General features: G+C 38.3%; 1 protein-coding gene across 3 annotated transcripts in view; it reads left to right on the forward strand.

Annotated features, from left to right (window-relative positions):
* The window catches only part of TRPS1 (transcriptional repressor GATA binding 1), a 194,626-nt gene that overhangs the window by 61,330 nt on the left and 107,229 nt on the right, over positions 1 to 26,067 (forward strand). For 2 of the 3 annotated variants that reach the window (XM_072410719.1, XM_072410718.1), the window contains one exon: positions 23,589 to 24,700. In XM_072410719.1, coding sequence (XP_072266820.1) covers positions 23,589 to 24,700 — 1,112 coding nt within the window. The remainder of the gene's footprint in view (positions 1 to 23,588; positions 24,701 to 26,067) is intronic. The other variant, XM_072410720.1, reaches the window with a different exon arrangement.

Genomic DNA, 26,067 nt, shown 5'->3' on the forward strand with positions numbered 1-26,067 from the left:
ATATATATATATATATATATATATATATATACCGTAGCCTACTAATCCTTTGATGTAATGACTGCATTAGTTTCGTTTTTTTAGGAACTTGGATGAATCAGAAAACCTAGAATGAATCTGATCCTGGATTGAAAACATTTGCAAACTAATATTAAATTATTTTTAAGAAATATGTTAAAGGTTTGCTGGATCACGAGGTTCTGTCATAATAGTCTATCTTCTCCAGTCTTAGGCTGAGTACACATGTGCAATAATTGAAAAGACTGAACGATGCATGAATGAGCACTGAACATATAGCACCATTTTGCTGTATGGAGAGGGGAGGGGGGGAACAACAGAGCGGCACCCAGCTGTGCTCTCTTCCTCGTTCGTCTATGGATCCACCAGGACTGTCGTCAGAACCACGGACGTCGAGCGTTGTACACACATCAGATTCTTGTCCAATACCAGCCCTGAGGCAATTATCGGATGACAATCATGTGACATGTGTACGTAGCCTTAGGCAGATTTAATAAATCACGCCCATTGTTTCCTGATCATTTCCAGTGATACCAGAACAAGCAAATTCAGCTTTATGAAAATAGGGGAACATGAGCAAGTGGCACCTTGCTGTGTCCTCCTCTGTAAGAAATGATGGCGGTTGTCCCCAGTTGGTCGCCCAAGCAAATCTCTAAACTACATCCGGGAAGTACTGTACACACATTAGACGATCACAGCTTTAGTTGTAGATTTGTTTCAGTAATTTGCAAATATAACTTAATGCATGTTTATTTATTTTATATATATTTTTATAAGCCTTTTGACCTCTTTTGATTTAAGTTTGCAACCAATGATATATTCCGAAATAACCAGTGATTAATAAGATTGATCGTTTCCCCTACTGGTGCCAGTAACTAGTGTAAGACTTGCAGAGTACCTAGTACTTTATTGTAATACATTCCAATGAAACTTCAGTAAACCTGGTTAACCTCTGCTGAGAGATCTTGACTCTGTGATTAGTACAGTGATTATTAATTGGGGTGGAGTGGCTATTATGCCATGTGGGCCGAGGTAAACCAGTTTTTTTATTATTCTGGGAACAATTAAAGAGAATGTATTATCTGTCTACGTTTTTTTTTAACTTTAATTTAACCCAGATCTCCTAGATGTAAATAAATATTAATTTTTACGTGTATTTAGATTTTGTGGAAATAATACTCTTTACAAAGTCCATAGTCATGTGACAAACTGTCCCTCATAGGGGCACACAATCTAATGTCCCTTATAACAGTCTAAGGATATTTTTTTAGAAAGTCAATCACTTTACTGCATGTTTCCTGGGATGTGGGAAGAAAACTGGAGTGCCCAGAGGAAACCCACGCAAACACAGGGAGAATATACAAACTCCTTGCAGATAGTTTCCCGACTCGGATTCCAACCTGGGACCTAGCATTGCAAAGGTGAGAGTGCTACTTACTGGGCCGACCGTGCAACATCACTCTTCATGCCCTGTCATTATTATTGGTTAAAAAAAAATAATAAACAAGTTATGCATAAATTAGGACAACTATTTTTGGATTGTTCAGACCTAGCCTGTATACTGAATCTGTTTCCCTGTGATCCACTGCACATCGCAGCCTTTTCCAGGAGAAGGACATAACCAAGGTTCTGTGGCTTTGTGCAGATTTGTTCATGATTACAGTAAAATGGTTCACAGGGATAATTTTTTATTATGCTTCTTCATTATTTTGAAAGTGCTCTAGACCAGGCTTCAATGCATGTGCAAAGAGGTCCAGAACCTGGTTAGAATGAGCAGATAAAACAGTTCCCAAATATGTCATAGGTATTTTTTACTGTTTTAGATAATAAATGATTTTTTTTTATTATTATTAAAATGTGTCAGGTATTTAACTTTTTTACTGTGCTGTACACATCACATAAAGTGAAAAAAAGAAAATATTGCTAAAAAAATGTTTAATTACACTTCATAATATATAATTAACTTAAATTGGAAAATTGAATTTTTGAAATGTTATGGTCTTTATTTTAAATAAAATATTTGAAAGATTATTAACATTTTACACTGTTTCTCTTTTTAAGTAAACATACTTGGTTTTTATTTTTTTCCAGTTCTGTTTTCTTTTTCCAAGACCACACAGCCCCTTTTCATTGCTTTTTAGTATTTAGGCTAATTAAAGGAGATCTGGAAAGCCTGGGAAGACTTAATAAAAATTGCTTCAATATGTTGCATTTTCAATTATTTTTAGGGGATATGTTGGACTTTTCGTAATTAAATCTGATTAAACCGTTCAATCAGGCAGGCTGCTTTTCTGCCAGTTTTTTTTCTTCTTTCCTGTAATCAAACATGTATTTTTTATTATTAAAATAAATGTTTTTTTTTTGTATTTAATACTATACCTTATTTATTGTAGAAGCTCAGGTTGATTCCACTACTGCATGCCATTAAAAAAAAAAATAAAAATTTAGCTACGTTGTGATGATAATTTGTTGCTGCATGTTCATTTAAATATTTGAAACTAGTGAATACCATTTAAAAAAATGAATTTATTTTTGTTTTTTAAGCAAAGGTTAAATGCCTAGTTCCTGTTTGCAGGACAATCTAAAACTATAGCACAGGTTTTTTAGCCATTAAAAGACCCAGAAAATTTGAGACGGGAAGCAAAATTATTGTGGAATTATTACACAACTATAGTATACATATAATGGCCTTGATTTATTAAAGATCCCCAATGCTGGAGAGGATACACTTTCATCTGTGAAGCTGGGTGATCCAGAAAACTTGGAATGGATCTCATCCAGAATATAAAACATTTGCTACAAATAGCTAATTCCTTTTAGGTAATCATTTCAGGTTGGCTGGATCACCCAGCTTTACTGATAAAAGTGTATTCTCCCCAGCCTTGGAGAGCTTTGATAAATTAGGGCCAATATCTTTTTTGTTGAAGTTTCTATGTTTATGCTATGATAGACCTCTGAAAACCAAGATTCCCTTTTCCCTCCTGTTTGTATAAAAAAGCACAAACACCCATTGTATAAGAAAATCCAAACACTAAAATCTCATATTTTAAATATGGCTGCAGCTTTATTTTAAAAATATCTGTATTACAAATAATAATGTATATTGTGACAAAGGATTTCCAGAGCACTATGGATTGTTTAGTGAGAACACATCATTAGTTGTTATGTTTAGATATGATATCTCTACATGGGGCTTCAGATTGAACCATGGTGGGATGGGAAGGCGCCACTGATTTTGCTAATTCAGTTTTAAATGTAACCTGAGCACCCACTTCCCGCCAATTTTTCCCGAAATGTGTTCTAGTGTATTCTCCCTATGTTCCCAAGGGGAAAAAGGCAGCTGGGGCTTTGCCCAGAAGGAGAAAGTTTGTTTCTCAATACCTCTGGCTACCCTGCACCAGACAATAATATCCATGACTTCTGGGTATTAACCCCCCTAGCGGTATTCCCGAGTGTTACTCGGGGTGGATTTTACCTGCAAATAGCGGTAATCCTGAGTCGCACTCGGGGTAGCTATAAACTAAAAAAATAAAAACCACTTACCTTGATCCGTTGTCGCCCCCCATCATCCTGCTGGTCCCCGCAGGTCCTGGGAACACATCATTGCTGCTCGATCTCCATCCAGCGAATGCAGTGACGGTCTCCAGGGTTTCCCGGTGACATCGGTGCATGCGTGGGTGCAGGCGGGCGGATCGTCAGGAACTTTAAAAAATTTTGTATTGGATTCAATACAAAATAGCGGTATGTTTTCGGGGTCAGAGGAAGCCCTTTGCAGAGGCACTTTCACTTTGCCCCGCATGAACAAAGGTGACAGGGCCTCTTCTGAAGCTCAAAAATACATCAGAATGCACATTATCCTCTAGGAACACTGATATAATTGCAGCATTAAGAGCCCAGTGTGACATTTAGGTTGCTAGTTGACGTTGTCAGATGGACTGATGGTGACATTCCAGTTTCTGACCTGCCATAAATCTCTGAAATGATCTCTGCATAACTTTTATTGCATTTTTTTGCCTAATGGAGAATTCTCCTTGGGTGGCACATAGTATGTATTTTATCACTGCACTGTATTTATTATTCATAAGCTAAACCTCAGTGAAAATCAAAGCCAGTTAGGATAGGCTCAGTTTATATAGCTCGCTGCTTTATCTAATAGACAACGTGTCTTGTGGAACGTTAACTGTAATAAGTGACTTAATAGCTGGGGCCCCTTCATGCAAAACATATGACTGCCATCATCTATCGTTCCTTGTTAATTCTTCATCTATGTTGTAGTGTATCATGCTCCCAGCTACAATTCCTCGCTTTGTGGTCTTATTAAGTTACGGCAGTCAAAGAGGATTTCTGATTTGTGTTTGAGACACCTTGCTTCTGTTCATTTTCACTTTTGTTTTACTGAATCTAACAAGCACCACTTCTATTAAATCACAAGCTGAGGGTTTTTTTTATTTGTTATCAAATGCCAATTTTAGGATTTAAGTAGGATGCTGTTGGATCTATCAGTACGTTTTCACTACCTATGTACACATTTATCCTAATAAAGTTAAACTTTAAAAAATAAAATGAGCCTTTGTTGCAGAGATTTTCCCAGCAGGACTTTTCTTTCTGCCAATAGATGTCCTCAGTCTAATGGTCAGCATCATTTAACCCACTTCCTCTTAGTCAAGGTCACCTTGGACCCTCCCCAGTAAGTTAAAATATCTCGGCCAGGACACTATCTGCATGGAGTTTGCAGGTTCTCCCCGTGTCTGCGTGGGTTTTCTCCGGGTACTCCGGTTTCCTCCCACATCCCAAAAACATGCAGTAAGGTTAATTGACCTTGGACTACAATAATGACATATGACTATGGTAGTGTCATATGTCATTATAGTGACACGACTATCGACTTTGTACAGCGCTGCGTAATATGATGGTGCTATATAAAAAATTCTGTGTAATAATAATATTAATAAAAATAATATTAATAATAATAATAATAATAATAATATTATTAATAATAATAAAGTAAATTAAAACAATGAAGCAGCATAGTAATGGGCTCATCTTCCTTGTTCTCCTCCTATTAGCATGCTTCTTGACAACACATAAACTGATTGTCTTATTGCGTCTTCTTTTTCTTACACTCCAGAGGGCTGCAGCTAGGTTGAATTTATGTACTTAAAACTTATAAATTTAGTGATGATGATTACAGGGCTCCTGCATTCATTTGTGACTTTTATATTTACATGGAGTTCCCCTGAAAAATGTAAGCAATGCAAATTCTCCTTTGTCAGTGCTGCACTCTGGCAAAGTCTGCATGCTGTATGCCCTTTCTCTGACTGCTATATGTTGCTACAAGACATCAGGAAGAAGAAATAAACATGGTAACGTTCAACAGGGAATGCAGACATTCACCATTTCCGGAAGTGTTGAATGCTAAATATAGGCTTTCCTAGGCTGCAGTGCTGAAACGGAGAAGTGGTAGGAAAAACCACCTGATGGCAAGGTGGCTATGCCATGTGTTCTTTTGTTCTAAAACATTTATATATACCTGGCAAGTCTCCATAATGATGGTGTATCTAGGGAAGACAAACTCTTTGCTTGTAAAGATCCTGCCATTCACCCCATTATGGCCATTACGAGCAATCCCATTATATAGTGGGATTGCCTGTACAACTCCACAAGACTTTACTAGGGCTGCCCCAGTAATGTTAAAGCTATCCCCCAAAATAATAAGTAGCGGGCAACAGACTAGTCACCAATTGTACATGTGGTTTCCCCAGAGCTGATCATTTTCCTAATTCTAACAAATTATGCCTTGTTCTGCATGATGTTTCCAATGTGGAGGTGGTAGAGGCAGAGCTTTGCTTCATCATGTCAGAACCTAAAGATCATAGTAATGGCATCACCAAATCTCACTCCGAATCCCAAATTCTGACTCCTAAAGCTAGCAGTGAAAGGCAGCAGTGTATCTCACTTCAAATATATATTTAAAAGTCTCAATGCCGAAAAATGTCTGGGTGCTCCTACATACTATTAAATGCACGGCAATTTTTGGGAAGGAGTTACAGACAAAAGGTACATTTTCAGGGTACTGCTTAGGCACAAAAGAAACATTCCTAGATGTTCCCTTTAACATAGAAAACCTTCATTTTTTTGGTTCATATCCATGTTAATCATGTAACAGTAAGTATTGATTCTCTTTAATCAAGGTATTTTGTATATAAGTATTTTTTATTTTATTCTTTATTGCTCTGTTTTGAAGGGTTAAGCACAGGCAGTGAAAGTGCAGAATTCTGGGATAGCAATGAGTCAGTTCCGACTTACAGATAATACATCGTGTGTCACAGCTGACCAATTCAGAACGCTGTTATGAGAGCCATAAAAAGACATAATATTTAGGTGTTCTAAATTGCCATGACTGGTCCATTTAATCATGTCGAATATATAAACATTTTGCTCTGTCACAGATGGCAGGCCATTTAAAAAATACACAGTTATCCCTGTGTTGTGTTCATTTATACCGTATATTGCTTATAAATAGAAAGCTTCGACTTCACAGGGAGCCAAGAAGAATTATGCTTGAAGTTGACTAATATACTGGTTTCCCTAACCAATTTAAGGGTCTTTGGGGACATTCTGGATAGGAAGGGAATCAGTGAACCCATACAGGGGGTATTTTTTATTAAAGAGAACTACTACATTAAATTAACTTGTGCTTTTCATATACCCATACTCTGTAGAATACTCTTTTGCTCTCCTTATTCCCCTGTTACTCATGAGAAGTGAGAAATAACAGTCCTAAATTTCCAAACGGAGCTTACAGTGGGCTGACTGTCCACTTCCTTCATATACCAGTCATCAAACATCAGAGCGAGTCACTTGCTTCTCAGTACATGTAAATATTTTTGAGTATTTTCTTTTCTTTCAGAGGTCAGGGAGTGAAAGAAGTGTGATTATATGCTGTTGATGGACGAGATTGTAAACCAATCCTCCTGTCTGGCCCTTCATAGGCAAAACATACACTTTAAAGTAGTATTTCTCAACCAGGGTTTCTCCCAAGGTTGCTTGGGCTTCCTTGGGCAGTAAGCAGTTTGTGACCCTCTGGTTAGTTTAACCGGCACCAATGATCTTTTTGGCTATCTGTAAGGGTAAAATTATTCCCACTGACAGCAATGTAAGAGGCATTCTTCCAAATGTCTACCACACTAATATACTCTGAGCGGTGGATATAGTAATTATATCAGGGGTTCCCTAAAGACATAAAAGGGTATTTTAAGGGTTCCCTATGTTAAAAAGGTTGAGAAACACTGCTTCAAAAGATAGGTGCTATTATTGGGACAACCTAAAAAAATGAAACGTCAAACCTAAGAAGCATAGCTTTCTAGAGATGGTATACCCCTCCATGCTCCTGCTCCGGAGCTACGATCTTCACCCTTAGCCACCTCTTCTGTTTAGGCTTAATTTTTGGCTATATTAGACCAGTTACTAACCCTTCTTCTACCCAGGACAAAGCCTGCTTCAAGCATGAATGAGAATTTTGGGAAATGTCATTAGTAGATGGAGGATCATCGAGTACTGTTAAAAAAAAAAAAAAAAATGTCCGTAGCAGTTTCTACTAAACAATATTTTGGGCAGAATATGCTCCTTGTCAAATATTTCCATTAGTATATCCTTCTGAAAATGTTAGGTGCCTGGCTTACAAAAAATGCAGCAGGTACAAAGTTTGGGCACTTTGCTTTTATGGCCAAATGCTTGGCTGCACTTTCTATACACTTCTTTTTGCTCGTATGGCAACCCAGTGTATATGACAGACCAAAAGAACACACTAGTTGCAGGAGGTAATGGCAATCAATGACACTACCTGGAAGTGTCAGATCTTTGTCAGTTTGGATTGAGCTCCTACATATGGTTGTATACTCAGTGTCACTTTTTTGCTTTATAATAACTATATGATTTACTAACTATTTTGTGGAATACAATTGGCTTTGCCTGTAAAAAACGTATCATAGAGGAATGTGTCTCTGTTGGTTCTATTAACCATCAGAATCCTTTTCTAACCTGCATGAGAAATGCAACAGGTTGAGTGTGGTCGTTTGGACTTCAAGGACATTTTTAGACTTTTATACACAAGGTCCAATGTGGTTACAAATAACTTGCCTGTGACTGCTGCTTGTACAGATCTTCTTGCATGGGAAGCTTTAAACTGCAGCCTTTCTGATTGCTACAGATGTGTAATCTGCCAGAGTGCTAAATCCAAATTATGAGGTGCTTCCTCATGTCATGACCCATCCGAATGGCCCCATCCAAAAACATTCTTCTGTGTCAGAATCAATCTGCTTAAAATTCAGTTCCAAAAGCTCGAACACACTGCAGCACATTCAGGAATAGCATCAGACACTCATCTGTTCTCAGCACAGTCAGTTTAAAAATGAAATTCTCCCCAAACAGACCAAATAAAATTGCCTTTTTTAAATGTTTTTAGATTTTATGATCTTCTTTTTTTATGTTTCTTTTTCTTTTGTTATCTTTTCATTTTTTTTATTTCACGCTTTTTTTTTGGAAGTTTGTGTTTTCTGTGTTTTTACAAAATAATTTTTTCATGATTTTTTCTTTTATTCAAGTAAACATGAACCAATGTAAGGTAGTAAGCGAGTATACCTTGCCTTAAACTGTATATAACTGAGGATAAGATCCTTTGAAGTATTTCTTTATGGCTTTAACTGGTGTTTTTTATTGTTCCTGGTAAAATGCATGTATTTGGGTTATGATAGTAAGACTCTAGTGAAAGTTTAAAATAAATAATGAAGGTTACCATTGCATTATTGTCATTCTGAAAATACTATTTGCCTAGTTACCAATTAATTATTACTATTTTAGAATTGAGTCAGTAATGGCAGCTACCATTCTGGCATTGGTTTCCTTAAAAAGAATAATTGCACCGAAAGGGCCCTTTTCTCGTCCTTCAGCTTTTCTGGTAACACATTCTGCTGACATATTTGCTATATATATATATATATATATATATATATATATATTGGCAGAAAAAAAAATTACACTCTTTTTTACTTTGTTGGACTGCTTTGATTACAGCATGGTATCGCTTTGATAAGTGTATGCAATGTCACAAATTTATTTCCATGAGTTGCATTCATTTTTCACCAAGATCTCGTATTGATGATGGGAAAGTCACACCAACGTGTAAAGTCTTCACCAGCACATCCAAAAGATTCTTAATGGGGTTAAGGTCTGGACATTGAGGTTGCCAATCCATGTGTGAAAATAATGTCCCATGCACCCTGCAGCACAATTTGAGCCCAATAAATCCTGACAGTGTCATCTTGGAATATTCCCGGGCCATCAGAAGAAAAAAATCCATTGATTGAAAAACCTGATCATTCAGTATATTCAGGTAATTAGGTTTTTTTTTTGGGCAACATTGCTAAACCCAACATGACCAACTAAAGCAACCCCAGATCATAACGCCCCCAAAGACTTGGAGACCCTTTTTTTTTTGGCCAGGTGTTATATTTCATCTGTGCTATAGCTGTTTGCCTAAAGTTAGCTTTAACTAACTCATAAACATATTTTAGCAGTGTTGAAAGAATTTGGGATACTTTTTAAGGGGGCAAAAAAAGAAAGACAGAGAAGTCAAACTGATATTTTTCACTTCAAAGCTAATGTTTAATATTTAGTCCTAGTAGTAAACAAACGAGGCTGCGTTTAACGTATACATCCCCGAAGAACACACCAGTTCCAGACGTCCCGTTCCTTTCACATAGATGGGAGGTGATTTAGAACTTGACCCTGCATGTGTGTGGCATTATGTGAGAGAAACAGGGGAACATACCAGAGTCTACATGACGGCTCACTGATAACAGCCAGATGTACAGGATACATAAAGGGGCCTTTCAGTGCTGCTACACCAAAATAAAAAGGCCTTATTGTCAAAGTAAAAACATGCTCCTGACTAGGAATCCACACTAGGTAAAAGAAAAAAAGACTGTGTGGCAGTTAAATGGGTCAAGGTTAACCTTGTACATGCACAAAAGTAAACAGTCATCTTGATAACCCAGTCCCAAGGCATCCTGTAAGATCTGTCTAAAGTCATTCTCTTTTTTTTCTCCCCCTTTAAAACTCTGTTATTAATAGCAAAGTTTATGTTTCAATATGGATGGATTGGACACTTTTCCTCTGTTGTGCTTTCAGAAATAAAACAGATGTGTGCGCTATCTCTGTTTGAACTGATCGAACTAGAAATAAAACAGCTGATGCTAGACTATACTGTCTGCCAAAGTTAGAGAGAGTATAAAAAAAAGTCCAGCTAGATATTGCAGACAGGACCTTGCATGCAGGCGGGAGATTATCTAGTCTAGATCTGCTTCTTCCCAGACTAGAAACTTCAGGAGGGGGGAACAAAAAAGTTAAACAGACGTAATATGAGCAGTCTGTATACAGAAAATGTTTGCACTCTGAGGTTGGAGCTACAACGCAATTATAGCACTAGTAAAATCACTAGGAATAATTGCTAAGAGTGGAGATTGATTGCTGGACAAATGAGACAAATGGCTCCCTATGGTGTGAGTTACACAAGCCCAACAACAGGCTTCAACTATAATTTTGAAATGTTTGCGCCACTGCTAAGTTTAATATTATTATAAAACTGTATTTATATAGCGCCAACATAATATGCAGGACTGTACATTATGTAGGGGTTGCAATTGACACACAGATACAATGACATTGAAGGAAAGATCTGGAAGAGCTTACAATCTAAGAGGAAGGAGAAATAGCACACAATAGGAGGAGATTTTTTTGTACTGAGCACATTACTATAGTGGATCCTTGTGAAGGTCTGTGGATTTTTATTGCCCAAGATGAAAGCCCTGATCATCTCTGGTAATACTAAGTTTGGAAAAGGTGTTCCACAATCTTGTACAGCCAAAAGCCATGCCAGATGATGATTATTATTATCCAGTATTTATATAGTGCCAACATATTACACAGTGTTTTAGAAAAACCATATTCATGTTGTCCCTTAAAGGGACTCCCAATGTACTGTCCCTACTAAAGCCAAATGGTATTACCACAGTCTAAGGTGAATTTGGAGAAGCCTATGAACCCAGCTGCACGTTTTTGGAATGTGGGAGGAAACCCACGCAAATACGGGGAGAACCTGCCAACTCCATACATTGTCCTGTCTGAGGTTCGAACCTATGACCTAGCGTTAAGACAGCCAGAGTGCTAACCTCTGTGCTGCCCACGAAATACCAGACTGCTATAGGGGACTATTGCAGTATCCACTGTGGGGCGTCTCAAGCTCCCTTCTCGTTATAGAAAGAGGAGGAGACACCATCTTTGTTTTAGTAATGATTATGCAGTAACCAAACCTGTCACCCAAAACATTCTCAAAAGCCCATTTCAAGCAACAATCATTGAGCATCCTTAGACCATCAATGGTCTGGCCATCAATGTCAAAGTATATCTCATGTCAAATCAAGTTTGGTTTGGATAGGGTAGGGAACTGTTGAATTCCCTGATCAACTTTACTGCTGTAGAGAACTATATACTTATTTTGTCCTTGAGACCACTGCTCCCTGTATTAAAAAGAAAAAAAAATCTAATACAAGTTGACACTTGAACAAGAATGGAGGGGACATCTGACAACCAGGATACTAGGGAGATCTCCCTTGCTTTCATGTCCCATGAATGCAAAAGGAAAGAAGATGCAATTTCCACCCCAGAGAGTTGTCCCCAGACAAGCTGTCACCACTGAATGATTTTCCTTCACCATTTGCAATGATGATACCCTAAAATGTTGACTTTTCGCATTATAATCTAGTCGACAGAACAGATAAAAGGGGCAAATCTCAAAATAATAATAACTTACCCTTACATACCAAAACTTTATCCAAAACTAAAAATCCATTTTATTTCTGTGATCATACTTAATTGGCGTTCTCTCTCATTATTGCAATCTACTTACCATGAATGCTATTCTAATCTTGCCTGCCTGCCGGAGAAATGCAAGCATATGGTGTCTATATAGACTCAGATATTACATGCAAGGGTTTAAAAAAATGTTCAACCAAATGTTCAGCTTGTCTTGTATATAGGCAACAGATGTTCTTGTAGAATAGGTGTGAAGGAAGCCCGTGTAATGCGTAAGTATAGTAATTCAAATGGTATTTAAGTGTGTTACATTTATGTAATCTGTCCTGGAGCTCCTGGCTGAATTTCTCTTTCCTCATGACAGATATCCTTGTTTCCTGTTTGTCAGTCTTACATATGTGCCTTTTTGCTTCATTTTATAGCTAGTGGTTTACTTGTCAAGTGTCATATATTACTTTTAGTGTTATTTCTGTCTAAGTAGTTTTTTAGTGAGCCCTAAGCTGCAAGCGGATCCTCGCCTGCCCTGTGATACATATAATTAAGTTTATTTATGAAGTATGACAAGTTTAAAATAAAACTCCATACAAAAATAACAAGATAAAAATGAATAGGGTAATAAATTATAAAATAAACAACCATTTTTTTGCTGTAAAATTGGCTTCAACCTTGAGATTTTCCTGCAGTACTGTTTTCTGCTGCTAGATGTCCTCAGTCTAATTGTCAGCATTGTTCAACTCATTTTCTCTGAGCCCAGGTTGTCCTGGATCTGCTCCAGCCTATGACTAGGTAGTGAATGGCAAAGCAACACAGTCATGGGGTCATCTCTTGCTCATTCTAATTCTCTGGTTACTAGCATTCCTCATAATGTAGCTCCAGTGCTTCCAGATGTAGGTACAGGCGAAGCTTGGTGCCAGTCCCTACCACATATAACAGGACACAGAGCCTCAACATGGATGAGTCCAAATACAACTGTATTGCCCCTAACATGGGCAGACAGAGAACTCGCCAACAATCCTTCCATTTTGATGCTATTCCATGAGTTATTGAGTTCCATATGGCTAAGACAATTTAGGATAAAACGTATCAGAGAAAGGTGCTGCTCAGTGTGCTGTTACATGTGCTAATGCTTTTTGCACATGATTGGCTTCTGGGCTGCTGGGCTAACAGATTGTAATAACATGGTGTTTTTAATAAATTGGAGAAGAGGTTAGAACATCTGCCATGTAGAATTAGGAGGAGAATGAAACAATTAGCAAAAAGTGGCTGGAGTCTTACTATAAATGACCAATTACTTGCACACCCAGTGAAATGGCAGTATCTGTGTGTTTGAGCTTCATGTTTTTCCCCTTGGCATGATTCCGATTTTTTGGACACTCTAGATCAGTAGAAAAGTTTCCATAAATAGTGAAAATTTCCAACAGGAATACAAAGGTGCGATCTTGTTACTATGTGTACCTATTAACTTGTTTTTAAGCTTCCCTGGAACACCTAAAACATGGAGCACTCTGATGTGCAAACACTGAATTGGAGCTTTATCTGCCTCACCTGGACTGTGTACAACTTAAGTCTTACCTGTTTTTAATTTTGGATAGAGTAAAGAAGAGTACAATTCTTGCCAAATGTATGCATGTGACCCTTTTTGGGAGCTTATCTCTCATGTTCTGTATCTGTGACATCAGTAGTATAAATACCAGGATTGGTTATGAGTGGTCATTAACCATTCAACAAAAGTGGCTTTGACTTTTTTAATGAAAAAAAGGCCATTGAGAGAATTTTTCATCACTTTTGAAATATTTGCATTAGGGCTGGAGATAGAAAATGTAATTCTCACAGTCTCTAATCCTTCCCAAGTATATTATGTCTGGTATTTTTCACTAGGAATGGTGGTGAATGTTTTAAGGTTCTACATCTTGTTAGAGCAATTGCAGATTACTTTTCTATAAACAAACTAACATCCAACATATAGTAAATGCTCTTTTTGCAAATGGCAGGTAATCTCAGCATTATAAAAAATCCGTAAACTAGAATTATTAAAGCAGAGTCTGTAGGTGGTAGGCTGGTACATCATGTCCAAATTATAATGGCTATATACATTAAAGTGGACCTAAAATCAATGGTAAAGATTTGCTGTTTCATAAGGAACATCTACAAAGAGTAAATGTACCCTACAAATGTATGTTTTTAAAATTTTCCTAAAAAAATATTGATGCTGCTCCTGTACCAACATTATCATGGATGTTTATCTATAGTTTGAGATCCTCTAAGGCACCAGTGGTTCGCGAGAACATTTTGGTGGTCAGGGGCTCTGGCCGGTTCGCCCCCCTCCCCCCAGCAGGGTCAGGAAAAGGACCCCGCTGCCCCCCATATGGATCACAGGCTCAGAGTGTGTGTCTCTACACACAACCCGCCCACTTTCCCATCGCAGGCTCAGACCTGTGATGGGAGAGTGGGTGGGTTCTGGTATTATGACGTCACTCTGGGGGAAGTTTCTTCCTCTTTGAGTGACACACTGCTCCCCACGCATGCGCGGTCCAGGGTCTGTTCATTTAGGGGTTTGTAGGTCCAAAAAGGTTGGTGACCACTGCCCTAAGGTGCTTCTGACTGCTGATCTCATAGGATTAGGGCTAGGTTCAGACCTGCTTCAGTGTTAAATAATTTTATGCAACTCCCGGCTCTTGGTCCTTTACACTGTAGTGTTGGTTCTTAAAGAACCAATGTCTGCTGATTTGAGAGTGGGTGGCAGTGGTACTTTACTGCTCATTTCTGTCCTGATAGAGGATAATTATAGCTTCTCCCTGGGTTGTGGTAACTGCACTGCAACCTCATCACCAATCTGAACATAGCAAGAGTTGGTGTTGCCACTTATGGTCTGCCTTGAGTTCTCCTTATAGGAGGGGAAGTTGTACCTGTGGAGTTTCAGTGCAAGGATCTCTCTGCTTCACCGTCCTTCATTCAATGAATATTGTTCTTTCTCCATATTTTTGTTTATTGATCATCCCCACCAGATCAGCACTCATTTGGGAAGAAGCTGGGGAAGCAAAACTCTTCTCATCTACCAATATGGCCACCTTCACCCAGCCAGTGCAGAACAAGACATGGCAAGTGCCAAGTCAGTAATGGGAAATGATCAGCAGTAGAAAGCCTACAGCCAGCATTGATGACTAGTTCTTTGCCCTTTGATTGCCTTTGTTGGCTACAGCTATTACAGTGTAGATCCTCTTTAGGAAGACGACCATTAAAAATGGCACAACATTATCTCTGAACATTCAGGCCACCCTGTGTACAACCAGCTGCACATATACTATATCATACAATTAGATTTTGATCAGAGTTTCCCACAAGTGTTTGAAAATAAACAATTTCAGAAATAATGAATGATCGCACTTCTCATCTCCTTCAAGATTTCAAATGCTGTTTGACATTTCATTCTGGCACACTTACTTGTACATGTTGCTTGGCTTTCTAAATATTACCAAGGATCCCACCAATCTCAGTTATCTGTCTTTCTGAGATGTTGCTGTTTATACTCGCGTCTTCCCTTTAATTGTACATGTTTTGATGTGGCTGGAACATATAAGGAAGGAAAGGAAAACATAAGGAAAACTCGTCCCTCTTTGGTTTACAGAAAAAAAAAAAGAATCTTCAAAACAGGTTACATTGCAAGCAGTTTAGAAAATAGAGCAACATTTTCATTTAAATCAACACAAGTGATCCAGACCCTTATTTTTCCTGTGTGTTAAAAGAAGAGGTTCCATTTAACAATACCTTAACTGAAAAACTTTGCAATGTGTTATTAGAATAGACCAGGAGTGGGCTTGAGTGCTGGAAGTCCATGATCTGCACACATTTTTAGTATTTATTTAATTGACAGGTGTTTTATATACAAATCCTGGTCTGCGTGTGGTCCTCGAGAACTAGAGCCGGACATCTCTGGGTTAGCTGTTTTTTGCAAACATGATTAATCATATATCGATGGACATTGATTGGGAATGTCCATTCTTTGCCCAGTTTGACACCTTAAACCCAACGCCCCCCACTATTACTGGTTAATGTAACAGCTAGCAGCCAATAGGAGCGCTTCCCAATTGTTCAACTGTTCATTATAACAGCACAGCTCTGATGGCTTCCTATACCAGTTTGTTGGTTCAGTAAACAGCAGCGATTTCTTGCATTGGAGATATAGATCATTTACCAGGTTCGGCATCCATTGACCAGTGTATAGACATATTTGGTGTTGACAATTGGAGGTGTAGGTGATGTAAAAATATCCGTTGCATTCAAAAACATTTTTAATTTTTGGCAGCAGATTAAAGTAGGGTCATTTTAAAGCCTAATTCTGCCTTTCATTGTCCTGTTCCGCAGTATCCCCTGAATGTATTTATATTTATTTTTTTTAAATATATATATCTTTTATTTATTAATCTTCAGGCTAAACACATGATGCATAGGGTCTTCTTTGCTTTTTCTGCAATGCTGGCTCAGGGATGCAGAAAGTGTTTCTCTGCACAGATATACTAATGTGGTGATTTACTAAAGGAATTTAGCATATTCATAATAATAATCATAATTATAATAATATTATTCACTTACCAAGGTGAATTATCTCTTTGCTAGGTATCATTTACCTATTGAATGGGCTGCAAGTGGAGATTAGCACATATAACTGCATTGCTTTACTAGGAAATTTCTTCATTTGCCTGCTTGTGTGTTGTGGCAGATTTTTATAAATCTCACGAATGGCTTTACAGAAATACTAATCTCTCTAAAGGTCAAACATTAAACACATATACATGTGAACTTTGAGTTTAGCTCCTTGCCTTCAGTTCCACTTCATATCACAATTTAGATTGTGCAGCAGGTACATTCTATTACATTATTTCTTTAAGTAGAGCTACCCTTTATTTATATGTATTTGGTGTCTGTTCTTTGGGCTGCTCAGCATTCTAGTAGTTTGTCAAAGACTTAATGTCATGTATTATCAATTCAAATAGAGTCAGACGCTGGGACAAGTGGGATTTGAAATCATTTGCAATGACTGTTTTGGCCCACAATCACACACCTCTTTGAGAGCAGGTTTGTGGACAAGGTTTTATTAGCTAAATGTCAGTACCAAACATTGGCCCCAGCTGCTCCGCCGAACGGTTCTGATACCTCGATTTAATTCAGATGGATTTTAGAGGATTTGCTAAATATTTTGCTAAATAGAGAAATAGTTTTAGAATTATTTAGTGCAGATATGCTATTTAGGAGATCCTTTTCAAATGTTTTATTTTACCCTTTTTGTGTAATGCTCGTAGTATGTAATTTTTATTTTTTCCATTTCACTAACTAGTCCTGCACCAGTATGGGTAAGAATGAAGGTGTCCATTGACAATACTTTTTTTTTAATATAAGACCAGCCCTATATATAGTGTTATATTTATAAAAAAAATTGCTGTGTAAATGTTGCAATATTTGCACAAAAGGAGCAAAGCTGTATGAATGTTGCAGTGTTTGCACAGTGAAACAGGATATTTTATAATATTTACATTTTTACTAACAAACATTTGAACAAACTGAATTTACCTAAAATACTTTAAGTAGACATTGGTGATTGTATTGAAAAGTGCACTACCAAATCCATGTCAATGTATATGTCCTGTAATGAATACTGCCTGGCTAAAAAACAGCAAACATTCACCGTGATACAATTTAAATAAGCTCATACAATTTCAGAACATTAATTTTGGTCCACAGTTGCATTAGATTTTTATAAAGATTTTGTTTTGATGGGAGCACCAAAGCTGTGTAAAGTCTTTTCCAGCATATCCCAAAGATTCTCGATGGGTTTAGGGTCTGGAAACTTTGGTGGTCAATCCGTGGATGATGTCCTTCCTGAACCAGTCATTTACAAATTAAGTTCTTTAATGAAATAAACTGATCATTCAGCATAGGTAGCCAACATTTTTTATGAGCACCGAACATTGCTGAACTTAGACCTGATCAACTGAAGCAACCCTAGATCATTGGCTTGGGGACTTTTTTAGACGAGCAGTGTACTTTTAATTTATATAAAAATATGCTAAAGTGATCCTTAATACACAAGTAAAGGGAATTCGCTATGTTTATTTTATACGTGGCTGGTAGTTAATTAGGATGAATAGTAAATGTAGCCAGTAACTAAATAACACACATTATATTACATATCTTCTAGCCCAATATTCAGGGCTCAGGGTACACTGAACTGTTAAAAGATAAGGCCTTTTTTGCTTTTTGGGGTGGGCACCTGTCTGGTAAAAATTGGACTTTTGCTAATTTTATCGATAGAAAAAACAATCAATAAGTCCAATATATTTTGCCATTAAACGTGGCAATCTTAGTTCTTCTTCCATGACTTCTGTGAATGAATTATTCCAAAATGTCTACAGCTATATAGGTCAGTGAAGAATTGTTTTAAAATTTATTTACTGCTTGTTTATAGTTTGTTAATACTTAAATAGCAGTAGCCTGGCCTTGGGTTAGTGTTAAAATATACATTGCACAAGAGAAATTCAGAAGTTTCCACCACTGACCTCCTCAAAATTTTGCTTGGCCATCATACATGCTTCAGGCATTAAAGTTTCAGCCTATAAGTAGGAATAATACAGGAAGTATTACCACACAAGTACTACACAAGTGCAAAAAAAAATCCTCTGTTAAGGGGCTGTCATGTAGAACAGATGATTTGTATGGATATTACTTATTAAATATGGCCGGTGTAAAATAAACCTGTCACAATGCATACTGCCCAAAGTGTTTGCAGCAGACTCTGGCCATTCACCCTCCATGCTGTATTGCATCAGTTGCTTTTTTCCGCCTTTACATTTACACATATCAAATCATTAAAAATTCACAGCTGGGATTTTCACAGCAGTTTTTTGCTGGAGGCCCAGAGGAGGCTGGCAATGATGAGTCCGTAAATTGTAAGTAGACTCTTAAGAATAATGGATGTATTTAATCATTAGAAGCACTTAAGGCGCCGCATTCTGGCATTTTTCTGGAAGCCTGAAAACAGAACCAAAATAAGGGACAGAGAAAACAAATATTGTCGTTTATACAGACACGTTAGATTATGTGCGAAGAGGGTGTGAAAGAATCAGGAGGAATAGACTTACCAGTGTTCACCAATTATACGTTCATGGTTATTTAATAGAAAGGGAGAGAGGAAAGTATCCACTTGTGTTTTGTTATTATTGTGTAACAGTAAAAATAGATAGATAGATAGATAGATAGATAGATAGATAGATAGATAGATAGATAGATAGATAGATAGAGTTTTCAGGCCCTTTCAGATGCTGTGCTATAAAACCGTGAAGTTTGCCACTCTTGGGCACACAGCCGGGTGCAGTTATGTGACCAGGAGGAGCAAATTTCACTTTAAACAGAACTTCTGGGACTGCATGTGAGCCCACGGCAGAACACGGGTCTGAAATGTTCCCTATTTTAGTTTCAACAAAACCCTGGACTTGTCTATACAAGTAGAAGCAATAAGGTGGAACCCCTTCAAAGTTTGCACGAGTGGGTTCCATGCATTCAATAGTTGGTTTGGAGCCCATTAGCTGCAATGAGTTCTCTTAGGTGGATGTTGGCATTTGTTACCCAATGGATCCTGTTTACTACAACCACTGAACACAGCGTCTGGCAGTCTGCTGCAGTGACATGTGGTTCTGAATGGGTAACTGCTCTGGCTGTGTAAACTAGCCTAAACCAAAGGTTATATATGGAATTATTTAAAATCAGTAAACTTCCTACCTTGGAGATGCAACAGGAAGCTAGAGGAAATCTCCAAAATGATGCCCCCTCTTGGACAATTGTAACTAGAATTGGAGCCCTAATTGGAACATTTGTAAACTTGTTGGACTTTGTTTTACTAGGACAAATGCCACTAAAGGAGTTATTAAAATAATTCTTACATTTACAAATATGTCTTTCTTTACAAGTGCACAACGACGAAACTATTCAGAAACTATTAAGACAAATTAAATACTGCCTTGGGAAGGTGGTGGAGGTGGTTGAGGGGTTTGTGGTACCTGTGGCTGATCATAGGGAATGAATAGGGATAGCAGTAAGTGCTTCTGCCACTTGCTGTCAGATGCAGAAATACTGAAGTTCCAACCACCATGAGCCACTTGGGAACATCTATTCCCACCATCTATCTGAACCCAGCCTTATTCTTCATAAAAGATGCAATATTGTGGTTGCTAAAGGTAACAACTTCAACTAATTTAAATCCCTTGGTTTTTCTTAGCTCTTCCACCTATACGTAACATGTGTTCTGTTTTGACTCCCTAAGGGCAAATGTCTTTCTAATTGCAGAGTGTTATCAGTATACTGTATTGTGTTTAGGGCTGGAGAGGGTGCTACACAAAGCCACCTAAACTATCTTGCCGATGGCTCCTTAGTAGCCTGGGCAGGGCAGTGTGCAGTGGGTGTGAAATTTGTTTCAAAGCCCCGGAGAGAAAGGAAGCAAACGTCACGTATTTCCACACCTCAGAAATTAAGTGTTTTCTGGATCATAAAAGAGTATTTTCTTTCTGACGTCCTCATCATGGCCCTTTTCTCAGTCTGCCTGTAACATCACTAGACAGGTGTGGCACGCTCAGGGGAAGGGCCCGCTCGGCCTGCTATGACAACCTTTATTTTAACAACAGGCCCTGGAAAGCCATTCTCCCCCCACCTTTGCTGCTGTCATTTGCAGCCTTAAATCACTAGAATAATTAAACTGTTTAAAGTCTTACTGTTTTTTAAGGTGGGGATAAAGTCCTGGCGTCTTTTTCCAGTTATGTCTCGCATGCGTCCTCCTTAAGTGAAAGTATATTTTATCCTCTTGGAAGCCGATGTGGTGGGAATGTTTCTGTCTTCTGCATCTCTGGATGTGGAAAGGTTATAAAATCTTTATGCCTGTTCCTGCCTATCAGTCTGAGAGGTGTAAAAAGAATTGGCACATCGCTTAAGGAAAATAACAATGTTCTAACTTTTAGCTATATTTTCCTCCCTGTTTGCCCATAATTGAAAGGTTTCTCCAAGGGCATTCATGGCCTTGGCTGGCTCTAGGACCTAAAGCTGCAAAGATCACTCCGGTGAGGATACCACAAATTAGGATAGGTTCATGCCGGCAGTCTTTGAGCATTTACCATTTGATTTCCAACAGTTGCCAGCCTCTGAGCAACTTCACCACCATGCTCATTCAAAATGGAAAGTATAAAGGTGCCATTAATGGCCCCTTTCTAGTTTTATAGGTTAGCCATGCGGGAACTGCTGATGGCAATGTCTTTGTGAATTAGCCCCTTTAAGGGTACAAAAAAAACTTGTAATACCTTACAATAGGACTAGCCACAAACTTAACATATTGGCTATGGATTTTAACTAATGAAAATGGACATTTAGAAGTAGAGGTCACTCATATCAACCAGGGGTCATCTGCACAAGCAGGGATTGGAATCTGTGCTTCTGTGTGTGAAATGTGAAATTAATCTGGACCAGGAATACAATATATTAACCAAAAGAAGATTTGCCTATCCTGCTCACTGCAGTCTGTGCTGTCAGCCAACATGATTTGTGGAGGAGGTGAACACATGACTGGGGTTTCAGTTACACATTTACTAACCTTAGATGCAGTTGGTTGTTTAGAGAAGTTTACAATGATGATCTATAATTACCTGTTGTATTGTTTCTGAATTTAGAAATGCTTACTGTAAAAACAAGTAAAAATAGTAACTGAGCTGGTCTGTTGACTGCATGTGGACGCAGACATTTGCAAAGCATTGTCAGGTGCTTAAAGTAGATTTGAACTCTTAATTTGAATTATATTTTAATTGGTTAGGTATTTTACACCATAAACAATTGGCAGTGCTGCAGATTTCCTTGCAGCCACCTTATGTCTCATTATTATTATTATTATCTTCTAGAGAAGACCGTATGTCATTACTAAAGGGAGCATTTTTTGATGTGGACTTTGGACCAACTATTAATAGTAAATTATGTGGACTAGCAATAGATTATTGTTGCAAAATAGGGTAGAAGTGGCCACTTGTATTATTTATGAGAAGTTCTTGTGACATGGTAACAATTGAGAGGCAAAACTGGGAAAAAGGGACAGACAGGCTCTTTTAGCCATGTGCACCATCTGACACTTTTTAGTACACACCTGGCTGATTTTGGGTGGTTGCTGAAAAGCTGCATGACAATACAGGGGAGGCCACCTGGCTATATCTCCTTCCTACTCAGCTTAAAAAAATTTCAGGGGAGAACATTGGATGGGTGTCACTAAGGATGAGTTTCCCCACCAAAGATTTGGGGCAAATACTTTGAAATTCATTGCTCTTGAGTTTGCGTATACTTTAAGAGTTCAGTTGTCATTCTCAAATGTTTTGCATGTTTTGGGATAGTTTATAGAGGTATCAGGTACAGGTCTGGTTTATTAGTGGACACCCCAATGCATGGAAAGGTAAAAATATTTTATTGGTTTAGCCTTATTTCAAAATATTAACCTGAGTAGGCAAACACATTTTTAAAACTCATCCACCCTCCCAATTGAATTACTGAATTACCTGCATAGGTGAAAAGTCAGATAATTTAGGCTATAGTGGAGGAAAAAAATGCTCTGCTGTTAGTCCAGGTCCTAGGGTCAGCCCCCAATCTGCACAAGTATGATCCTGTTTTAATAAATATTTATTTATTTTTGGGAGCATCTAAAATTGGAAGTGCTCTGTAGAGTTGATTGTCAGAAGGATGACATTCGGTAATAAAATGAAGCATTAAGTAAAGGGTTAGCCAGGATATAATAAATCACTTTTAGAAGGAAGTCTTGAAATACCTGGCCTGCTTCTTTCAAACAAGGTTTACATGAAAGTGACAGCTAAATAAGAAGGCATAGGCAGACACGAGCTGGAAGCTATCTTAATTAAAAGAAAGTTAACTTTACAAGACAGCAAGCGTTCTAACATACACGTTGTTGGTAATATTAACAGCAATAAACTCACCTGCCATCAAGATCAGTGAAATGCAGCTGCTTGATGAAAAAAAGAGATCTGGTCTTTTGCTTTTAGTTTAATAGACTTTATTGTTGTTTTTTTAATTTATTAGTCTTATCTAGTAAAAATCATGCACTTATTAATATGATATATAAGTTGTAAATTTCCAGCTGCTTGGCTTCTCATGAACTCTCAGGGTATCAACAACCACAATCTCCTTCTTATCAGGTCACTTCAACCCAAACAAATATGGGAAGGAGGACACAAAATGTTCACAAGAACATAAACTTTGCTAAAAAGATTAACTCTTAGGTATCTTTCTAGTGGTTGCACCAGAAAGTCCTGCTACTCCTGCTAAACTGTTCTTCCAGTGAGCATGTTCCTTGTTAGCAAATAAACATTGCAGCACACCCAATTGGCTTTTCTCTCTCCCCCTGTGCTGGTGTATAGGCAATTAAGGTAGGCTCATTTTCAAAATCAGACATCTAAACTAGATTATGTTAAAACACATTTTATGACTTTTAAAGAATACATACCTGCAATATTTTTTTATATTTGATTGAAGTTCAGTTTCAAAGATGCCATCTGTGGGCAGTGGGTGACCACTCTGAGTAAGTGGAAATCCCCTTGACATAAAACCCCTAGCAATAATCAAGGATGAGACTTGGGTTCTATATACTTAAACAATATTTTCTTTCATTTTCATAGGTTACCTTTGGTGGGACCTTCATCGGCATTGGGCGTAAAACTCCAGATTGCCAAGGAAACACAAAGTACTTCCGCTGCAAATTCTGCAACTTCACGTACATGGGCAACTCTTCAACCGAGCTGGAGCAGCACTTTCTAAAGACGCACCCTAACAAAATGAAAGTGTCCTCTGATTCTGGTAAACCATCCGAGAAAACTGCCAATAAATCCAGCCCCATCCCACGTACTTGTGAGCCTGGAGATATGGGAAAGTGGCAAGACAAAATCACTGTTAAAGCAGCAGATGATATGCCAGTTGGATATTCAGTGCCAATTAAGCCTGTAGATTCTTCCAGGCAGAATGGGAACGATGACACCAACTACTACTGGTGCAAGTTCTGTAGTTTCAGCTGTGAATCCTCCAGCAGTGCCAAACTTTTAGACCATCACAGCCAACAGCATGGGGGAGGGGAGTCAGAGAGCCCTAATTCGGATCCAAATGACAAGATCTTCAGGAGATCAGTCATTAATCAAAATGAAATTGCCAAAAATTCTGATGAACAGCTCTCGGCAAAAGTAGAGAAAGGATTGGCCAAAAAGAAAGATCTCTCAAATAAACCAGCTGAGGATTTAATAGTCACCAGCTACAATTGTCAGTTCTGTGACTTTAGGTATTCTAAAAGCCATAGCCCAGAGGTGATCTTGGTTGGGCCTCTCCTACGCCATTACCAACAGCACCACAATATTCACAAGTGTACTATTAAACATTGCCCATTTTGTCCCAGAGGCCTCTGCAGCCCCGAAAAGCACCATGGAGAGATTTCTTACCCTTTTGCTTGCAAAAAAAGTAATTGTTCTCACTGTGCTCTCTTGCTATTGCACTTGTCTGCTGGGGTGACAGGTAGCCCACGAGTTAAACACCAGTGTGATCAATGCCCATTCTCCTCTCCTGATGTAGATGTGCTCCTGCTTCACTATGAGAATGCCCATGAAGGCCAGGCTTCTGAAGTCAAGCAGGAACCGAATCACCAGCAAGCGGTTGATGGACAGCTGACGAAAGAAAGCAAGGAACACTCATGTACCAAATGTGACTTTAGCAGCCTGGGAGAAGAAGACCTTTCCCGACACTACAGGTATGCCGTACATGACACAATAATTAGAGTGTAACAAATACTAGGAATTTTTTTTCAGGACCTGTGTAAAGGGAGCATTAAGGCAGGTGAGTATGTTTTCTTGCCTGGCCTTTTCTGGAATAAAACCCTGCCTGATCGCCGATTATGTGAATCTAATGGTAAAGGGTCTATGCCATGTCATCCAGCAAACCCCTGCAACAAAATACAGTATATATTCACCTCTCCTTCTCTTGTTCATTCCAGCACTGCAGAATCAGAAGGCCTAGTTCCTAGTTTTGGGGTACCTGTGTCTAGTCCTGTATGTGCATTCCTCTGACCTCTGTAAATACTAAAACACTCAACAGTGGATAGATAGTTTAAAGCAGTCTGCTTCTGGAGCTTTTAAAAATAGGGAACCCTTGAAAATCTTTAATGTACTCAGGGAACCCCTACTATTATCACTATATCCACAGCTCACAGTATATTAGCTTGGTGGTCAATAGGAAGAATACCTCCTAAATTGCTAGCCAGTGGAAAAAATGTACATCTTACATATAGTGAAAAAGATCATTGGTGTCAGTTAAACTGACCTGAGATTCACAAACAGCTCATTGCTCAAGGGACCCCTAGCAACCTCATGAGGAACCCTAAGGTCCCAAAGAACCCAGGTTGAGAAACACTCCTTAAAAGCAGCAGTGGTCTGCGAGAAGATTTTGGGGGTCTGTGGCTCTGGTCAGTGCACTCCCAGGAGAAGGACCTCGCCGGGGGGATGCACTGGCCAGAGCCGTGGACCACATTCCCCGTGCAAATCTTTTGCTCAGGGAAGTGGGCGCGCTGTGTTTCACCACACAAGCCACCCACTCTACCGCTGCTCAAAAGCGTTGAATGCTCTAAAGAGTTTGGGAGAGTTGTAATTCTGAAATGGAGTAGAAGTGTTCAAAAATGTCAAGCAGAGAGGTTTCTTTATGGTTCTGTTGCAGAGGATTGCTGGATTTAAACCTGATAGGCCTGATAAGGTCCCTTTAAATGTGTGTGCAGTATATTTCATTACATGTTATTTTGCGGTTTACCGCTTTTAAAAGCTAATGACAAAATTTCAGTAACGCAAACAGAAAATTGTACACTAGAACTATCAGCCTTCTAATCAAGCAATTAAATAATTATCTTTAATGTTGTTTTCTGGGAAAAAGCTGATTCTTATTTTATCTCCTCATATAATCTGCAGAAGGTAATTTGCTGTGGTCTTCACAATAAATAAATCACATTTACATGTGGTTAGCTGTAGGCTGCACAGTTCATGCCTCCATCCCATACCTATTAATATTTAGCTTGTTTTACTTTTTCCCCCAATACGTATTTATATAACTTTTTCTACTTTACCATGTATT

The sequence above is a fragment of the Pyxicephalus adspersus genome, chromosome 5 (genome assembly GCF_032062135.1).
Source record: "Pyxicephalus adspersus chromosome 5, UCB_Pads_2.0, whole genome shotgun sequence".
NCBI lineage: Eukaryota > Metazoa > Chordata > Amphibia > Anura > Pyxicephalidae > Pyxicephalus > Pyxicephalus adspersus.